Genomic DNA, 18,836 nt, shown 5'->3' on the forward strand with positions numbered 1-18,836 from the left:
CACACCAGGGTGTGACAGACTCATTTTTAGAATCCTAATCTATTTGGGATTGTGTTTTGTTATAAATAGAACCACGTTTTTTAGGGTTTTTTAAAAGGAGAGAATTAACATCGTTTTGAGCACTTTGAGAAGGAGATATTGTGAGGGAGTTGAGAGCTTTGGTTAGGATTATATTTGAGTGATTTTGTGAGTTGTAACCCGTTGTATTTCTCCTCCATATAGTGAAATCACCCCATCCTCTCCCTGTGGTCGTAGGTAATTGCCGAACCACGTAAATTCCTGTGTTTGTGTGTGATTTTGGTCGTTATTTTATAAATTACACTCGTGTTTGGTTTTGGTTTTCTTCTCTCATTGCTCACCGACTTGTTTGGTTGTCGATGTTGTGCGCAGCGGAAATTTCGGCAGAGTTTCTGGTGCACAATAAGAGAGAAAGATCGATATAAGAATTCCCGTCTCACCAAGGAGACAAGAATCTGAAGCGGATATCTCAACCAAGTGAGATATCGGCTCTTCCTCTCATCAGTTCTAGGACTGACCTGTCAAGGGATCCTAAAAAACTATTAAAATGGCCACAAACTCAAACAAACCAATTTTACGTGGTTCGGCAAACTGCCTACGTCCACGGGGCAAGGAGGGGGAGATCTACTATTAGAAAGAAAAAGAATACAAATAGGTTTACAACTCTCACAATTTAAACCCTCAAATATTCTCTCAATTCCTCTCTCAAAAGCCGCTTGAGAACCCTCTGTTTCTGCACCTTTGCTGCTTGCACACGCCTCCAAGCCAAGCTCTCTACCTTCGCAACTGCCCTCTGCAGCCGCACCCTCAATTGCTTGCACACCCGAAAATAATACCCTAGCATGGGTATTTATAGCCTGACATTGATTAAAAACTCGGGTGGGCCTTGGCTTCATGCGGTTTGTTCCTAGCCCAATCATTGGAAGTTGCCCAGCTCCAAGTTGCCCAGCTCCCCAATCATTGGAAGTTGCCCAGCTCGTGGTCCCCACTCTCACGTGACTCTTCACAATTCTCCACCTCGGCGAAGTTTTCCCAAAACTGAGCCGACACCGACCAAACCAAATGTCTCACTTGTTGTGTCCAGTACACCGTAAAACAATTCACGACAACAGACTCAATCCATAACAAGTCGAGAACCCAAATGAGAATGCAAACACTCTCCAAATGTCAGTATCAACTTACCAAATCGATCTCACCCCATCAAAAATCCAAAACCGGCTGCATCATAAAGACTGCCTACGTATCCTCTTGCCCAAGGAATCAAGCCGAACGTAGTTCACCCAAATGGCCGCAAACGACCTCAATCCAATAGAAGAGTTCGCAACCCTTCTCCAATATCATCAACTCTGCGGCTGATAGCACCTCCAATGGCCTCAAACACCTCCACCTGAGGTGAACCACTGACCATATCCAAGCTACATCTATCAGCTGCACTCGAATCAAAACTCAACTCATCATCCGCATCCGAATCCAAATGACTTCCACGCTGTGTCACCTCAGCTGGAATCCCAACCAATGCAGAATGATCTGGAGTAATCTTCACCCAATGTGGAGTAGCATCAGTCTCCACCCGCTGCGATACCTCTAAGGTCTGTCCAAAACTCTCCACCTGCTGAGAGTCAATTGACTTCCTCATCGAAGTCTCAACCAAAGTGACACTACCAGACCTATCTTCCAATGGAGTTTTACCTCCTATCACAGCAGTTGACAACTCTTTAATAGGATGACCCAAATATGTTGAAGCCTCTGTCCAGAAACTCTTCTGAAGACCATTGCTTGACAACAAACACCGATCCTCCTCCAGCAAGGCACGGTCTTCCAAATTTATCACCCTATCTAGTTGCCCCAAGATTTCCTTTCTAACGAAGTGTCTCGAAATGCCGTGAGCTCGGCTCCAACACAGAAATAGGTCCATCTTGTACCTCCCACCAGAATGGAGTACCTTCACCTTTCTGTCTGTCACACACTTCTTCAATCTGTTGGAAACTACTAGGACTTTCTCCAAAGGGGATTTGGTTGCAACCCAAACACGCCTAGAACAGTCACCAACAAAGGAAACCAAACGCCTAGCCTAGAACAGCCACCAACAAAGGAAACCAAACGCCTATTACCTCCCAATGATGCCCCCTTGGAAGGCCCCCAAACATCCACGTGAACTCCTCCAGAACGACCCTTAGCACGGTGAATAGAGGTGCCACACTTCACCTCGGTCTTCTTGCTCACATCAACATGTTCACTGGACTTCAAACTGCAGGTCTTTGCACCCTCTTTCAATCTATGCGAGGAATCAATACTGGAATGGCCAAGCCCCAAATGCCGCAGTCTAGTCGAATCAACAGAAGTCGTCAGCTCTCCACCTGCCACTATACCTCCAGTCAAGTAATACAGGTTATTTCTCCTGACGCCCTTCATCAAAATACGAGAGTCTCTCGCAATCTCGAGAACCATGTCCTCAACACGAACCTTCAGACCCTCTCCAACCAAAGCTCCAATCGAGATCAAGTTCTTCCTCAAAGAAGGAACATATCTCACATCGTTTAACTCTCTAACAGTCCCGTCAAACATCTTTATGCGAATTCTTCCTATCCCAAGGATCTGGCATGCACGGTTATCAGCCATGTACACCATACCACTATCCACCAGCTTCTCAAAACTGGTGAACCATTCCCTTCTAGGGCACACATGATAGGTCACACCACTATCTAACATCCATTCAGATTCCTCCGAATAGCTATCTGTAGAACTGATAGAAAGCGAATAAATAGAAGAGTCAGAATTATTACCATCCGATACGATGTTTGCTTCTGATGATGGTTGCTTCCCTTTTCCCTTCTGCTTATTCTTCATCCATTCGTCGAGCTTTGGGCAGTCTTTCTTCCAATGACCAGTCTCCTTGCACCAAGCACACTGATCTTTTCCAATTGTAGGATGCCCTACTCTAGACTGTGACTTCCAATTCTTTCGGTTTAGACCCTTCCCTCTTGCGACCAACGCCTCCGCTACCGGCTCAACCGAAGCGTCCTTATCCTTCTTTCGAAGCTGATAATTCACAAGTGCAGCGGTGACCTCACTATACGAAAGTGATGCCTTCCCATTAATCAGAGTAAGAACGAAGGTCTCATATTCCTCGTCGGGTAAGGAACTCAACAACAGCAACGCCTTGTCCTCATCTTCAATCTTGACATCCACATTCGCCAAATCCGCAAGAAGCTTTGTGTAGTGGTTCATGTGATCTCTAATGGAGGTTCCCTTCTTCAACTGGAAACGATAAAGTCTCCTCTTCAAATGCAAGCGATTTTCCACACTCTTGGTCAAATACTTGCTTTCGAGAATCTCCCAAATCTTCTTCGCAGAAGTCTCATTCATCACATCATATTTTAGATCTTGAGTCAAACAAGACCTAATCACACCACACGCCGTTCGATTCATCTTCTTCCAAACCTTCTCTTCAATCTCATCTGGCTTGCCATCTAACTCCAAGGTATCCTCCAAATTCTGCGCGTTCAGCGCATCCAAAACCTCGCATCTCCATAATCCAAAGTTGTTTGTGCCATTAAATTTCTCCACATCTATCTTCATAGAGTGGATATTCAAACTCTGAATAGTCTTCACGCCAGAAGAACCACCCTCGACTCCCGAAGCACCTTCTTTCCCCGACATCTTACGCACCAACGAACAAAGAATAGATCCAAAACTAAAAGATAGAGTCTTTACCAAAAGATCCCACCTTTATCACCAACGAAGTCCTAAACGGGCCTCCAAATTGATCTACTCCTCCAAACCCTAGATCTGGAATCTGGGCTCTGATACCACTTGTTGTGCGCAGCGGAAATTTCGGCAGAGTTTCTGGTGCACAATAAGAGAGAAAGATCAATAATAAGAATTCCCGTCTCACCAAGGAGACAAGAATCTGAAGCGGATATCTCAACCAAGTGAGATATCGGCTCTTCCTCTCATCAGTTCTGGGACTGACCTGTCGAGGGATCCTAAAAAACTATTACAATGGCCACAAACTCAAACAAACCAATTTTACGTGGTTCGGCAAACTGCCTACGTCCACGGGGCAAGGAGGGGGAGATCTACTATTAGAGGAAAAAGAATACAAATAGGTTTACAACTCTCACAATTTAAACCCTCAAATATTCTCTCAATTCCTCTCTCAAAAGCCGCTTGAGAACCCTCTGTTTCTGCACCTTTGCTGCTTGCACACGCCTCCAAGCCAAGCTCTCTACCTTCGCAACTGCCCTCTGCAGCCGCACCCTCAATTGCTTGCACACCCGAAAATAATACCCTAGCATGGGTATTTATAGCCTGACATTGATTAAAAACTCGGGTGGGCCTTGGCTTCATGCGGTTTGTTCCTAGCCCAATCATTGGAAGTTGCCCAGCTCCAAGTTGCCCAGCTCCCCAATTATTGGAAGTTGCCCAGCTCGTGGTCCCCACTCTCACGTGACTCTTCACAGTCGAGCACGCTTCCGCACGGTGCGCAACAACTAACAAGTGATATCAGAACACAACAATCTATTCATCACCTCGAACCCCTACCATTACAAATCACCTAAGAAGATAACGATTTAAGTACGTTACTTCCGTCTCTTTATTCATGTAAGTTCTTTACCGCAAACTTTAACAAATGTTATGTCTATTTTTTTTAAGAAGTTCGTTAGTGAACAGTGGTTTGATACAGTTACTGTTGTTCTAGGTATTTCAGCGGTAGGTATCACAGAACTTTTGTGGTAGCCATGTTTGCAGAGCTACTTCGTTTCGGGATGTCAGGAACACAAAAGTGAAAGAAAAAATGAACCACAAATTTTACGGCCATAAATCAGTCTCTAATGTTTTTCTCCCCGGCATTGTCGTCCTCAATTTGTTAACTTTCTACTTTAAACACTTTTTTGCTTTCCATCTTGTTATTAGCTGAAGAAATTGGTGCGGTAAGTTGATTTGTATTCCTAGTAGCAACTACAGTACTATGTGGCGCGGTGTTGTGGAGTTCAAAGAATAATTTATTACTGTCAATCATATACTCCCTTTAAAAGCACGAGTTCGGGAAAATCTTTCTATGGTCAATATTACACTTAGTTTTTTAAAAATATTACATTATTATCCTAATCTATTCTAATTACCCTATCTTTTTTGAATTGGTAACCAAATGATTTATTTTATTCATAATGAGACTTAACATGTTATTGGATAAAATAGATACTTTTAATATAATTCAAATCATTTACTTATTTCAGTTTGTAGAGAAATAAAAAAAAAATATGCTAGCCAGCACCTACAAGTTTTTAGACTTTGTAAAAAATATTCTCCAAGTATTTTAAATTGCAAAAACGGCCCTACAAATTCAAAATTTTATTAAAGCATCTTGAAAATTATAAATTTTACTTATCTCAATTTAGTGAGAAACCTGAAAAATATATACTAACCAGAAACTTAGAGTTTTTTATCTTTGGAGAAAATATCTTATAAGTTTTAAAATTTACAAAAACACCCCTAAAAATTCAAAATCTATAAAAAGTACCTTCAAATTTTCAAACTTATAAACATACTAAAAACCTACAAATATCATACTCCCTTTAAAAGTACGAGTTCGGAAAAATCTTTCTATGGTCAATATTACCCTTAGTTTTTTTAAAATATTATATTGTTATCCTAATCTATTCTAATTACCTTATCTTTTTGAATTGATAACCAAATGATTTATTTTATTCATAATGAGACTTAACATGTTATTAGATAAAATAGATATGTTTAATACAATTCAAATCCTTTAATTATTTCAGTTCGTAGATAAATCTAAAAAAAATATGTTAGCCAACACCTACAAGTTTTTAGACTTTGTAAAAAATATTCTCCAAGTATTTTAAATTGTAAAAACGACCCTACAAATTTAAAATTTTATTAAAGTATCTTAAAAATTATAAATTTTACTTATCTCAATTTAGTGAGAAACCTGAAAAATATATACTAACTAGAAACTGAGAGTTTTTTAACTTTGGAGAAAATATCTTATAAGTTTTAAAAATTACAAAAACACCCCTAAAATTAAAAATCTATAAAAAATACTTTAAAATTGTCAATCCTATAACCATACTAAAAACCTACAAATAACACGAACAAGCCCCAAAAATTTATGAAATTTGTAATACTCACTCTGAACTTTATACAAATTACAAAATAAAACCCACAAATTTATAAAATTAAAAAGAAATCCTGATAGTTTCCGACCTAACGGCACATTAAAAATATAGGAATTATAAATATCCCCTACATAATTTATAATTTATAGAAAACACCCTTAAAGTTTTAAAATTTATAAACAAATATTTAAAATTCAAAATTTATAAAAAACACCCTAAAATTTCAAATTCATTAGTAAATTAAAAGCATAGGAATTATAAATAGTCTATAAATAATTTGCAATCTATAGAAAATGCCTATAAGTTTAAAAAATTATAAAAAGGTCCTTAAAATTCATAATTTATAAAAAAACACTATGAGAATTTCTAACTTATAGATACTAAAATAAATATGCAAAATTACAAACAACCCCTAAAAAATTAAAATTTTGTAAAAAATACCATACACCTTTTAAAAGTATAGGTTTAGGAAAATAAATTCATGGTGAATATTACCCATAACTTTTTTAAAAAGAACATAAATAATTAAAAATCTATTAAATCTAAAACTTATAAAAAAACACCCTTAAAGTATAGTACATTGCAAATTATCCCTCCAAAGTTTGAAAATTTTCAATAATTTTTTTGTAATTTCTTGATTTCAATGTAATGTTTAATAGTTTTGTGTATTTATAAATTACAAAATTTAGGGTATTTTTTACACTTTTTAAAACTTTTGTAAGTGTTTATTTTGTAGTTTTCTAAATTTTTATTGTGTTTTCAACGTAATGCACATATACATCAATTAATGATGATATTGAAGAATAAGTCATTTTTAAAATTATTAGACCATAGTTAAGTGTGCACATCACTATTCCTATGCAGTATAGTTTATATATGCAAAAAATTTTAGACAATCTATATAGTGGTTAAAAAGATTTTGACTTTAATGTACTATTTTTTACAAATTGTATTTAATGTGAACCCACCATATAATTTTGATTGTGGTCATCATAATTTTAATATGTTTGATTGATTGACTATATACATATATAGAACATAGATTATTTGACTTTCTCATATGAGCTAATATTTGGTGCTTAATAATTTACATTGTTGCTTTTTAAATTTAATATAAAGAGGAGATCTAATAAAATTTATTTATTTACCTACAACATCATACAACCTCAATTCCTATTTTTTACTGGAGATTTATTCTATAGTTACGCGTATCAAATTAGTAACTAAAATAATAATTATTTATGCTTAAATTAGAATGATTGTAGTTGGTCACTCATTATAAAATTTATATGAAGATATATACCTTACTTTTTATAGTTATCTGCACTGCCCATGTATGCTTTATAAATTAGTTCTTAATTTGACATATTAAATTACTTTTCCTTTGTAAAACTTTTTTCTTGACTTTTAGACTGTGTAACCACTATATCACCATTCTAGCATAGAAAGGACCTTACTCTAAATAGGATTCAAGTCAATGTTTGAGTTGTACTGAAGTATATATTATTGCTACTATGTGTATATATTTTAAGAAAATCATGTTAACACTTTTTAAATAGAAGAGAATATTCTAACCTCTGATATTATAAAAACTAAATATAACAAATTGAATGATTAACAAAAGAGAACTTACATCAGAAAAGTGTGAATAATAAGATAAAGAGGAAAGTAATGACATTGCTAATAGTACTACAAATAGCAAACTATAATATAAAGTTAACCTATTTTGTGGAGCCCAATTACTAGCTATAAGCATCGAGGTTTCCATATGTATACTTTATAATTTATTAAAAAGGGTCATATAATCTTATATAATAAAATTAATTTTATTTTGAATAGTAATATCGTTGTAATAATATCATCAGTAGGAAAAATTCTTCATGAATCGATATGTTCTTTACGATATATAAGCTATGCACTCTAAATTCTTGTGTCTTTTATAGAGCCAAAAAGTTTGAATAGGAGCCTTTAACATGTTTCTCTCACAAACAACAAAATCTACTTAGGAGATATGGATATTCCAGATGAGTTATATATCATATATACAATACAATTACCCTAGACAAGTGAGTTATAATAGCATTTTTTATTCACATCATTCAGGGTAAGATTTGATAAGGACATTGCATCAAAGATTTTTTTATATTTAGAGCATATGGCGAAATATATCATAATCTCCCTGTTCTAATTTCATAAGAAAATAATTCTTCACACTTTTAGTTTTACTTCTATGATACAGAGAATGAGCTATAAAATTGAATGAGAATTCTCCCTGTTCTAATTTCGTAAGATAATAATTCTTCACACTTTCAGTTTTACGTCTATGATACAGAGAATGAGCTATAAAATTGAATGAGAATATTATTTTAGACAATATAAATATGAGTGAAATATCACCTAAAAGTTAACGTGAATATGAGTCAAACCACGACTAAAAGTTTAATGGACATATTGCAAGTAAATTCATATGTAAAATTTCTTTGCGAATTGAATGATCACTCATCTTTTGAAGACTTCAAGATGCTAATAAATAGAGATGTTGTACTATATTAATGCGTTTATAACTCACAAATAGTAGATCACGTAGCCACAGTCTGGGTTGAAAGGAAACAATGACAATATTTTATTTGAGAGAGATCTTATTGAGTTGATCAATATAAAAAAAAACTTCGTTTTTTTATTTTTACTCTATTTTTATTAATTTAAATAATCATGATATTCAACCACGTGCATTGCACGTGCATCTCAACTAGTACCCCAACAAAAGGAGGAACTGCGGAAGTATCTATGTTTTTTAACTGGATGTGTGCAGATAAAGATAATCCTTCATGGATGTTGCTGAGTAAGATCCAGGGTAAGCTGAGTAAGATACAGGGTAAGCATCTGAAAAAGGTCAGCAATTACATAACACGCTAGAAAAGTATGGTCGTCTGAGTACTAGTACTATTCCTTAATTGCTTGTATTCAAATAATTATATTCTCATTTGTCACTAGCCTCAAACAGGAAGCAAAAAGAAAAAAATTTGCCATCTATTGCTTGGGTGCTGATGAAACAATATCCTAGAACTCCAAAAAAAAATTATGAGGATATCTTAAAGGACATTCCCTACAATTTTAAATTTATCATCCAAATAAAATTTAAAATTGCATTGGACCTACCAGAACACGTCTTAGACACCTTTCACAAATGAAAATAATAATAATAATAATAACAATAAAAACTTCCTAGGGTTGCAATAGGACGTTATAGTTATTAAATTTACTGAAAATAACATCGTGAAGAAAATACGGCTAAATTTCACAAACCCCCCCTTGAGTTTGCGGTGTTCTCCACACAACATACTAATTAAGCTTCATAAATTAGAGAAACTCCTCCAAACTTGTCTTAGTCTCTTAATTAACTACCATGGCCGACCACATCTAGTTTAAATTGTCATATGAAAATATGGACAATTTTCCCCTATATATATTTTCAATTTTACTAAAACATAGTTTTTTTGGTTAGCTAAGGTGCGTATATTTTAACAAGAATAGGACTATCAACCCTTCATGTTAATGCTCTTTATGACAATTTTCAATTGTTAGAGAAGGTTTTGTATAATTTTGAAACCTCAGGGATTTTCTCTGATGTATAAAATTTAGGGGAATTTTGTGTGAAACATTCTCAATGTTCAGGGGGTTTTATGCGATTATGCAGCAAACGACGATACACGGAAGCAAGATAATAAATATTCTTGAATTCTCTATGGCTGGGATTAATTAAATCATTAATTAACAAAGCATACCAGTAAACTTTCACGTGCTGCAGAGAAATGAGTAACGTAATTACAAGCTGAATGGTTGATGCAATAAAAACGAAGTCATCAAACCAAAACTATATTAATCAACTAAAACCAGCAAGCTTATTGAAACTTGGGTTCTGCTAGCTATACCCTGGACATTGTCAAACCTAATGTAACCTCGAGAAGCGGCCACAAATAAAGACTAGCCGGCCGACTCGCGTACACCTGAGAGCACGACTTGGGTGTGGAGTCAGCTAACTTGTCTAGCGACCCAAATCTGAGACGAAAGGCGTAATCAACCCGAGATCCGCTAAAAGCCTGCATTTGAGACGAAAGAAGTTCTACACTCGGGCTCGACACTGAGCGTCTTGAACAGTGGAACAGTCTATCAACTTCGTCACATTGTCTTTAATGTATACCAGTCAACACCCACCCTTTGCCGCCTAGTCGCCATCGTCATTAATGCAATGTAAGTTATTATGACCTCTCGAACCAGAGCCTTCAAAGCTCCCGGACTGCGCTAGTATTTTAGCAGCTTTATTATTGTTGCAAGGATGACTTGTCCAACTAGTTGTTGACATGTGTAAAGCATGTTCTGATCCATCACTGCACAAACCCCGCCAAATTACTAACGTGCCCTCATAAATCCTCTATAAATGATGGTAACTTCTACTATACTAAGGTACATAATTTTACACACAAAAAATCAACAAGACTATACCCTATTTTTCTCTTCAGATTAGTCAAGTTAGTCACTGACTTGAGCGTTTGAGCTCACTCTGGAGGAAATAACCTCCGGAGCTTCTAACCTCTGCTGCCTGTGTAGGAAATTATAGCTCAAGATTTCTAACAGGAGTGATCAGCCATTAAAGAAGATTAAGTGACACCAAGATCATAGTTACCTCTTCTAAACCACACATAAACTTTCTGACATTAACAATATGGTGCCCTCCGTGGTGTCTCTTCTTCTTCTTTTGAGAAAATGGTTAATCTTCGGCTTCAAACCCTGGAGAAATAATCGACTCCAACTACGTCACTCAATCTCTTTAGCAATGACTTGCTTCATTCACAAATGAGCTCTTTAGCCACACCTTTCCTCTTAAACTCTTTCGTCGCTTGTCATCGCTCTCTATGAAAGTCGAACGCTAGCGACAAAACATAGAAGATTAGTTTAGGTAGACAATTCCCCAAGCACCAACGTTGCATTTTTACGGATGAAAATAGAAGAGCATGGGATGCCCTAAGGGAATGCTTGAGGGCATCTAAAATCCTTGCGACTCGGTTTTTATCATCACCAACCTGTACAAGGCATACAAAATCACAAATAGGTATGATTCTCTTTGCATTAATTAGTGAGAACTTGCAGAACGACCCATAAAACTTCTAGGGGAAAGACCCACCCAGGATAGCACATGGAGTGGGAGCAGTTATCCTAGTAGAAATCATCACGACCGCTCTGAGATTATGTCACTCTGATGAAGAAGCCAATGATTTTGAGTCAGCGAAATGAAGTCCACCCCACTAGCAAAGTAAAAAAAAGTGAACGCGTTGATCGTAAGCCATCAAACCTCAGTCCACTGACAGACATCACAATAGCCAAGCCCTTTCCATGGTAGACGTGTCTCGAAGGAACCTTGTGCTATTATTAAAGGACTTCACAAGAGCACGTATGGGGCACGAAGCTAAGAAGAAAAGGTCTTAAAACATCCTCAAAATGAAAAAAATTTCAAGAAACAATTCCAGGAAATGTCACTATAAGACCTATTTAAAAGTAAAAAATGCTTTGCCTTTTCGCTAATCTGAGTGCAGCCCCAACAAAATCGGTCATCACCAACTTGTTAGAGGCACAAATTTCAGAGTAAGCCAAAGGCACAAGCCAAGACCTTAGTATTTCTCTCATCAGTAAAACCAAGGCTCAGGCATGGATTCCTTGCAACTCGATCTTTATCGGATCGACCAAGGCCTCCTAAGCCCTTGATGTTTTTTTAGAGTAAACTCAAGTCATGAACCAAGGTCTTGGAATCGTTCTCACGAGTAAAACCAAAACATAGACACAAAGTCCTTGAAGCTTGATCTTCATCGACTCATCTGAGGCCTCCTAAGCCCTTGGTGTCTTTTTAGAGTAAACACAAGGCATGAACCTAAACCTTGGTATCATTCTCATGAGTAAAACTAAGCACAAACACAGAGTCTGTACAACTCGATCTTAATTGGCTCAGCCAAGGCCTCCTAAGCCATTGGTGTCATTTTAGAGTAAACCCAAGGCACAAACTTATAAGACCTTGATATCATTCTCACGAGTAAAACCAAGGCACAAGCACAGAGTTATTACAACTCGATCTTCATCGACTATGTCAAGGACTCCTAAGCCTTGGTATCTTTCAGAGTAAGTCCAAGACACGAACCGAGAGTTTTGGTATCATTCTCATGAGTAAAACCAAGGCACAGACACAAAGTCCTTACAACTCAATCTTCATCGACTCGACTGAGGCTTCCTAAGCCCTTGATGTATTTTCAGAGTGAACCCAAGGAACAAACCAAGACCTTGATATCGGTTTTCAAGTGTAAACCCAATGCATGGCTCAGAGCCATGGAAAATCGGTTCCCATCAATTCATCAGAACCATTCAAAGTCCTTGCTGCCGGTTTTCAAGTATAAACCCAAAACACAGCATAAAGACTTAGCGACTTAGTTCTCATTGGCTTGTTAAAGACATTCAAAATCCTTGATCTCATTTTTCAAATATCAACCCAATACATCACTCAGTCTTCACCAATTTATTCAAAAAATAAGAATACTCGCATATCGATTCTCACAGACTCTTTCGAAAACATTTGAAAAACAAAGCACAGATAAGAAACAACTCGTAACTAAGTGCAAAAAGAATGAGTCAATAAAATTAAGTCTTTCACTCATTCATGAGAGTTTTATGGGGACTTTTTTTATAAAGAATCGACGCTAATAAAATAAAGAAACAAAAAGATAATCCTCTTAAGTAGCAAAATCTATAGCAAGAACCGTGGGCAAACCCGAGACGGGAGCATCTGAAGGAGGAGGACGTTGTTGGTTGGACAAAGAGGATGAGTTGGCTCTGTCATTAGAGCCTTCACCCACATCTTTGTTCGATCACCCATCGGCCTCCTCATCCTCCTTCACTATCCCTAACCATCTTGCACCTCGAGCATCTTGAGGATATCGAGGCAGTTAGCCACTTGGGAGGGATATATGAATCAGTCTTCCTTTAGCAAGAGCTCGGGAGGGAGTTATGCCTTTAGATCATCGAACTCCACCTTACAGGTGAGGACCACCTCAACTTTGCTGAGAGTATCACCATGATATTTCTAAGATATCTCCATCTCAAGGGAACTCAACTCCAGATGAACTACTTAGACCTCGATCTCCTAGACCCGGGTAAGGAGAGTTGTGCTATTGCTCAGCCTTGTGAGCCGCTTAGGCAATCTCCTGTCGAAGAGTCTCCTAGAGAGCCGCATTCTCCTTCAACCTAGCCTTTAGCTCTTTCTTGTCAAGACAAGCCACACGGGCCCTCTCAAAAGCATCAATGCTCTCCCTCCTATCGGCAAGAACTTCTAATTGAAGATACACAATCTTCTCCTTGGCAAGACCTATATCATGGTGCAAGTGGCTGAGATACTATTTAAGGCCCTTTATCTTCTCTTGAGCTTATGCAAGATGGGTCACTCATTTCTTGGAATCTTCGATAGCTGTCTTAAGGTCCTCATCCTTATTGTCAAACTCACACTCAATCATGGCCTGACTTCTCTTGAGTTCGTTAAGCTCACCCCCCTTCAAATCAGTCAATAGTTGGACCACCTCTCGAGCATCCATGTGCACCTCTAGCTTGGCTTGGAGCTTGTGGAAGAGTTCTTGATATATTTCAAGCTGGCAGAATAATTCAAAATACAAGAGAGCCCCCAGATGAGAACTCTTGAGAGCCTGGTGGAGGCTAATGTTGGGAGTCTTGCTCAGCAATGCCTCATCTTGCAGCAGAAGGAACTGTTCAACATCTTTTGCTTGATTAGCTCCGATTTCCAAGACCGACCTTCTCTAGTCCATTCGATGCTTGGGAACAAAGAGACGCTCCTCCGATAGCTCCTTCTCATTGCATGGACGAGACTTTTTAGGCCCCATTAACATCACGTGGATCCTCTCCTAAGTGCAAGGGGGAAGTTTGTCCATGTGATTGGTGAAGGGAAACTTATACCGATACTCCTACATAGTAGTTGGGAGACCCAAATGCTCCTCAAACAACTAGCTCCTGAATTTACTGACCAACTCTTCAATGACCGACTCTTTTCAGGGTCTCCTAAAAGACTCACTCCTAGTTTGTCCGGCGGTCCTCCTTCGGCTCTGACCCTAATTGGCATCTCGCCTCCTGTCAGCTCCATGATAGAATTGTATTCTCCTCTGGCCTCCTATTTAGGTACTGAATGCAAAGAATCACCCTCCTGTCAGCTCCATGATAGAATTGTATTCTCCTCCGGCCTCCTATTTAGGTACTGAATGTAAAGAATCAGCCTCCACCTCGATACTGTTGACTAGAGTTTGGAAAGTTTGTAGGGCAAAACCCCACTAGCTTGTGTGGGTGCAGCCTCAACCTACACGGGTGCAGCCTTAGCTATCTCATCTCTTAGAGAAAAAAGCTCCTCGACGATGACCCTTAGAAGCCATCTTCCTCTTCTTCCTCTTAGACCCCTCAATCTTAGCAAAAGTTGGCCTCGATCTCATTTGCGGGCTGCCAGCATAACATCTAGAACTCCTTTGTCTCTAGCTCAGATGAAGACACTTTTGAGGCAAAGTAGGAGAGCCAGCCTGAGAACCCTCCGCAGGTTGCTCGACGACTGCCAGAACTACAGCTCGAGCCCGATCCCTTTTAGTGGCAGGGATAAGGGATATGCTAACATCTCGAAGAATAGCATTGTCAAACATATTCTCCCAATGCCAAGATCCATTGAAGGCTTGGATCCTCTCCAAGCTCCGCACCTCCACATCCTAGAGCTTCTTTGCCTTAGACCATCCTTCTTGACTTCTGGCCACATAGGGCAAGGCGGAATAGGGCCAGCATCAAGGATGAAGAAAACTTCTCCCTCCACTCCTTGTTGGTCTTAGGAATGTTGGAAACCAGTCGGTAACCACCGATTGTCTACAAGTAAAAATGACCCTCTTTCTTGGCAATCATAGTGCAAACAATATGGCCCAAAATATCCAACTTGGGCTAAACATTTGCTCGGTGGTAGATGACAAGGAAGGCAACAAAAAAAGCAATCGAGTTCAGTATCAACTATTCTGGCAAAACCTATAGAGGTCTAAAAATCTATTGAAGATAGGTGCAATGGTAGATGAAGACCATAGTTGAGGTGGTGCCAGTATATCGGCGTTAAACTGCTGCTATAATGATAGACATGCTATTTCCTCGATGGAGCTAATAGTGTAGAAACGCTAGGGATGTCATAGTCTTGGATGTACTTGTCCAAGCAGCTCATAAGCACCTTCAATTTATACTATCACAGAAAATCAATTCTAGCCTTATTGTGTGGACTGAGTGCTGGAAGCCATTAGAATAGTTAAGAAGAATGACCAGAGAATAAAAAAAACTGTTTGGAGGAAAAGAAGATGGACTTCGTCGATGAAAATGGAAAATTTCCAAGGGTTTGCAGAGTAGAAATAAAATGCAAGGAGCTAATACATACAAGTGGAAGGAGCTGACACGTGGTGCAAAAGGGGCGATTAACATGATTTATGACACTGACGGTTTTCAAAAACCAAAGTGATGTCTCGTCAAACAAAGTGTCACTCTATCAAAGCTACTACACGATCTCTATTGATGTTAGAAACATCAGATCACAGCTGCCTACTGATAAGGATGGTCTAGATCCATGAAGCACTAAACGGTTTATTTTCTACTGAACTCGGCTTTCCAAGTTTGAGTGTAAAGGGGCCAACTTTATACCGTAAAAGTTTCTAAGCCTAATGTAACCTTGAGAAGCGGCCACGTGTAAAGACTATCTAGCTTACTCACATATAGCGCTAGTGTAGAGTCAGCCGACCTATCTCACGGACCAAATTTGAGACAAAAGGCTTAATTAAGCTGAGATTTCCTAAACGCCCGCATCCGAGATGAAACATGTTCCGCACTCAGGTTCGACATTAAGCATCATGAATAGTGGAACAACCTATCAACTTCATCACATTGCATTTAATGCATGACCTGTCAATGCCCATGCTTCACCACCCTTTCGCCATCGCTATTAATGCAATATCAGTCATTATGACCTCTCGAGCCAGAGAATTCAATGTTGCTCTCACCACATTAGTATTTCAGCAGCCTTATCACTATTATAAGGGTGACTCATCCGACTAATTGCCGACACGTAGAAAGCCTGGTCTGGTCCATGACTACATGAACCCGGCCCAATTATTAATGTGCTCTCATAAATCCTCTATAAATAATGGTAACTTCCACCATCATAAGGTATGTAATTTTATACCCAAAACTCAAGAAGACTATACTATATTTTGCTCTTAATATTAGTCAGATCAGTTACTAATTCGAGCATCTGAGGGCACACTGAAGGAAATAACATTCGAGGCTTGTGTAGGAAATCACAGCTTAAGAGTTTCTCCAGGAATGACTAGCCATCAAAGGAGATTAAGGGACCCCCAAAGTCATCTTTATCTTTTCTAAGCCACAAATTAACTTTCCAACATCAACAAGTTCTATACGTAAGCATAAATTGCATCTGATATTTACTCAAATTCAAGAAACAATTCAAGCTTTGATGTCTAGTTGCTCTCAAAAAAAAAAAAGGAAAAAGGGAAAAATATATAAAAAAGAAAGGGAAAATTGTGTCGAGGCCCCAAAATTAGGGACTTCATGTGATCAGGCCTCTTATATTTTAGCCCATGTGATTCCCCAAAAAGTACTATTTAATATTTCAAGGCCCCTTCATGTCAGTAGTACAAAAAAAAAGATTGTATTTTGGAAAAAAAATCTAAAATTGCCCCTCCATTTATCTTCCCCAAACGCCTGGTCCCCAAAAATATAGAAAGTCGCGTCCATTAATGTGATCTGATGGAAAAAATGGAGAGAAATTTCCCTCTTTTTTAAACTCTATCATGAGCACTAACTCATGTTAGTTCTAAGTTATTTAATGTTAGTTCTAACGTATTTCATGTTAGTTATAATTCATGTTAAAGCTAACTTTAAGTAGAACTAACATAAATACTTTAGGCTACTTGGTCTAGTGGTAAAGCTTGAGAATTTAGAGAGGAGGTTAGGAGTTCAAACCTTTGCAGCTACAATATATATTTGAAGGTCTTTGAGTGGGCCTTAGTGTTTGTTGGAAATTTTGTAATAAGAAAATAATGAAAGAATCATATTTGATTTTATTCTCTCTAACTTCTTAGAAAAAGAATGTTTACAACTCTCTCAAACTTAATTACAATTCGAATTTCCTGATTACAAAAGAGAAGAGAATCGACGGATATCCTCCTTTTTGTTTAATTCTGGGTTCTTCACGATGGCGATGGAATGTCTCCCTCGAATGCTCGCGTCGAGCTTGCTTTCCGTTGACGATCCGACTACAAACAAAAGATAATCTTTTGTTTGGTGGAAAATTTATGAAATAAAAATGAAAGAATTGTGTTTGATTTTATTATCTCTAACTGCTTAGAAAAAGAATGTTTACAACTCTCTCAAACTTAATTACAATTCGAATTTCCTGATTACAAAAGAGAAGAGAATCGACGGATATCCTCCTTTTTGTTTAATTCTGGGTTCTTCACGATGGCGATGGAATGTCTCCCTCGAATGCTCGCGTCGAGCTTGCTTTCCGTTGACGATCCGACGTTTTGCTTCACTAGAACGATGTCTTCTCCTTATAATTTCATGTTGTGGAGAACTTGCAAAGCAAGTTTTAGAACTCTGAACGGGTTTAGAAGAACTTGCAGAGAAAGTTTGAAACTCTTAACGAGTTAGGGAACTCTGAGCGAGTTATAACTCTATGGAAGAGTTGATTGATTTAACCAAAATTGGTTTGTAAGCCAAGTTTGATGAAAGCTCCAAGAATAACTCCGAGGATCTGAAGATTACCGAGTTCCTTCTTCTGCCAAGAAGTCTTGTGCTGATCTCTAAGAATTCCGATCTAGAAAAAGAGAGAGAGCCTTTTGATCTCCAAAATTCTAGATCGAAGATCCCAAGAAGTAGATCCGAAAGATGATCTCCAGATCAAAAAGATGATTGCCAAGATCCTATCTGTCAAAAAGCCAGCGATCCAAAAAGAGAGCCCTTAACTCAGTTGAGTTTGTCCATATTTATAGGGGGATTAAGGGGTGTAACTTCCCCCTTAATCCACTCTTAAGTAGGGCGGAAATCCCTCCAATCGTGGGGGAAAACGATTTCTGGAACCGTTCAGCTCGAGCTTGAACGAGTCAAATGTCGAAAATAGTATTCTGGATCTGAACTCTATGTTTTAGACCTGAAATGCAGAGTTGGGCATTTCTAATTGGCTCAAAACGCAGTGGCTGCACCGCTTTAAGAGTCTGAGATGCATGAATGAACTCTGCATTTGGATCTGGAATGCAGAGTTGGGTTCTTGTGATGCCCCTGTTTTCACTCATGGCTGCAGTCCAAGGTGAACCCAGAGATATCAAACCTGCCATGCACTCACACTGTACAACAACAAGTTTCACCAATTATAGTAATATCCTCTAGTGGGGTCAAATAAAAGCGTAGGTACAAAACAGGCAAAGAAGTAGAACGACAATAATAGACATGATAAAGAGGATGATATCTCATAAATAAGATCATGTCTCAACTTAAAATAAACTGAAATACATTTAGAGTCTGCAATAACATACGATGTCTCAACATGAA

General features: G+C 38.2%; 1 protein-coding gene across 1 annotated transcript in view; it reads right to left on the minus strand.

Annotated features, from left to right (window-relative positions):
• Positions 13,421-18,836, minus strand: part of LOC109823204 (solute carrier family 35 member F1-like) — a 37,641-nt gene continuing 32,225 nt past the window's right edge. Inside the window, exons 7-8 of the mRNA XM_020389490.1 lie at positions 13,702-13,843; positions 13,421-13,566 (exon numbers count right to left, since the gene is read on the minus strand). Coding sequence (XP_020245079.1) covers positions 13,421-13,566; positions 13,702-13,843 — 288 coding nt within the window. The remainder of the gene's footprint in view (positions 13,567-13,701; positions 13,844-18,836) is intronic.

Source organism: Asparagus officinalis, chromosome 9, assembly GCF_001876935.1.
Source record: "Asparagus officinalis chromosome 9, Aspof.V1, whole genome shotgun sequence".
NCBI classification, from domain to species: domain Eukaryota; kingdom Viridiplantae; phylum Streptophyta; class Magnoliopsida; order Asparagales; family Asparagaceae; genus Asparagus; species Asparagus officinalis.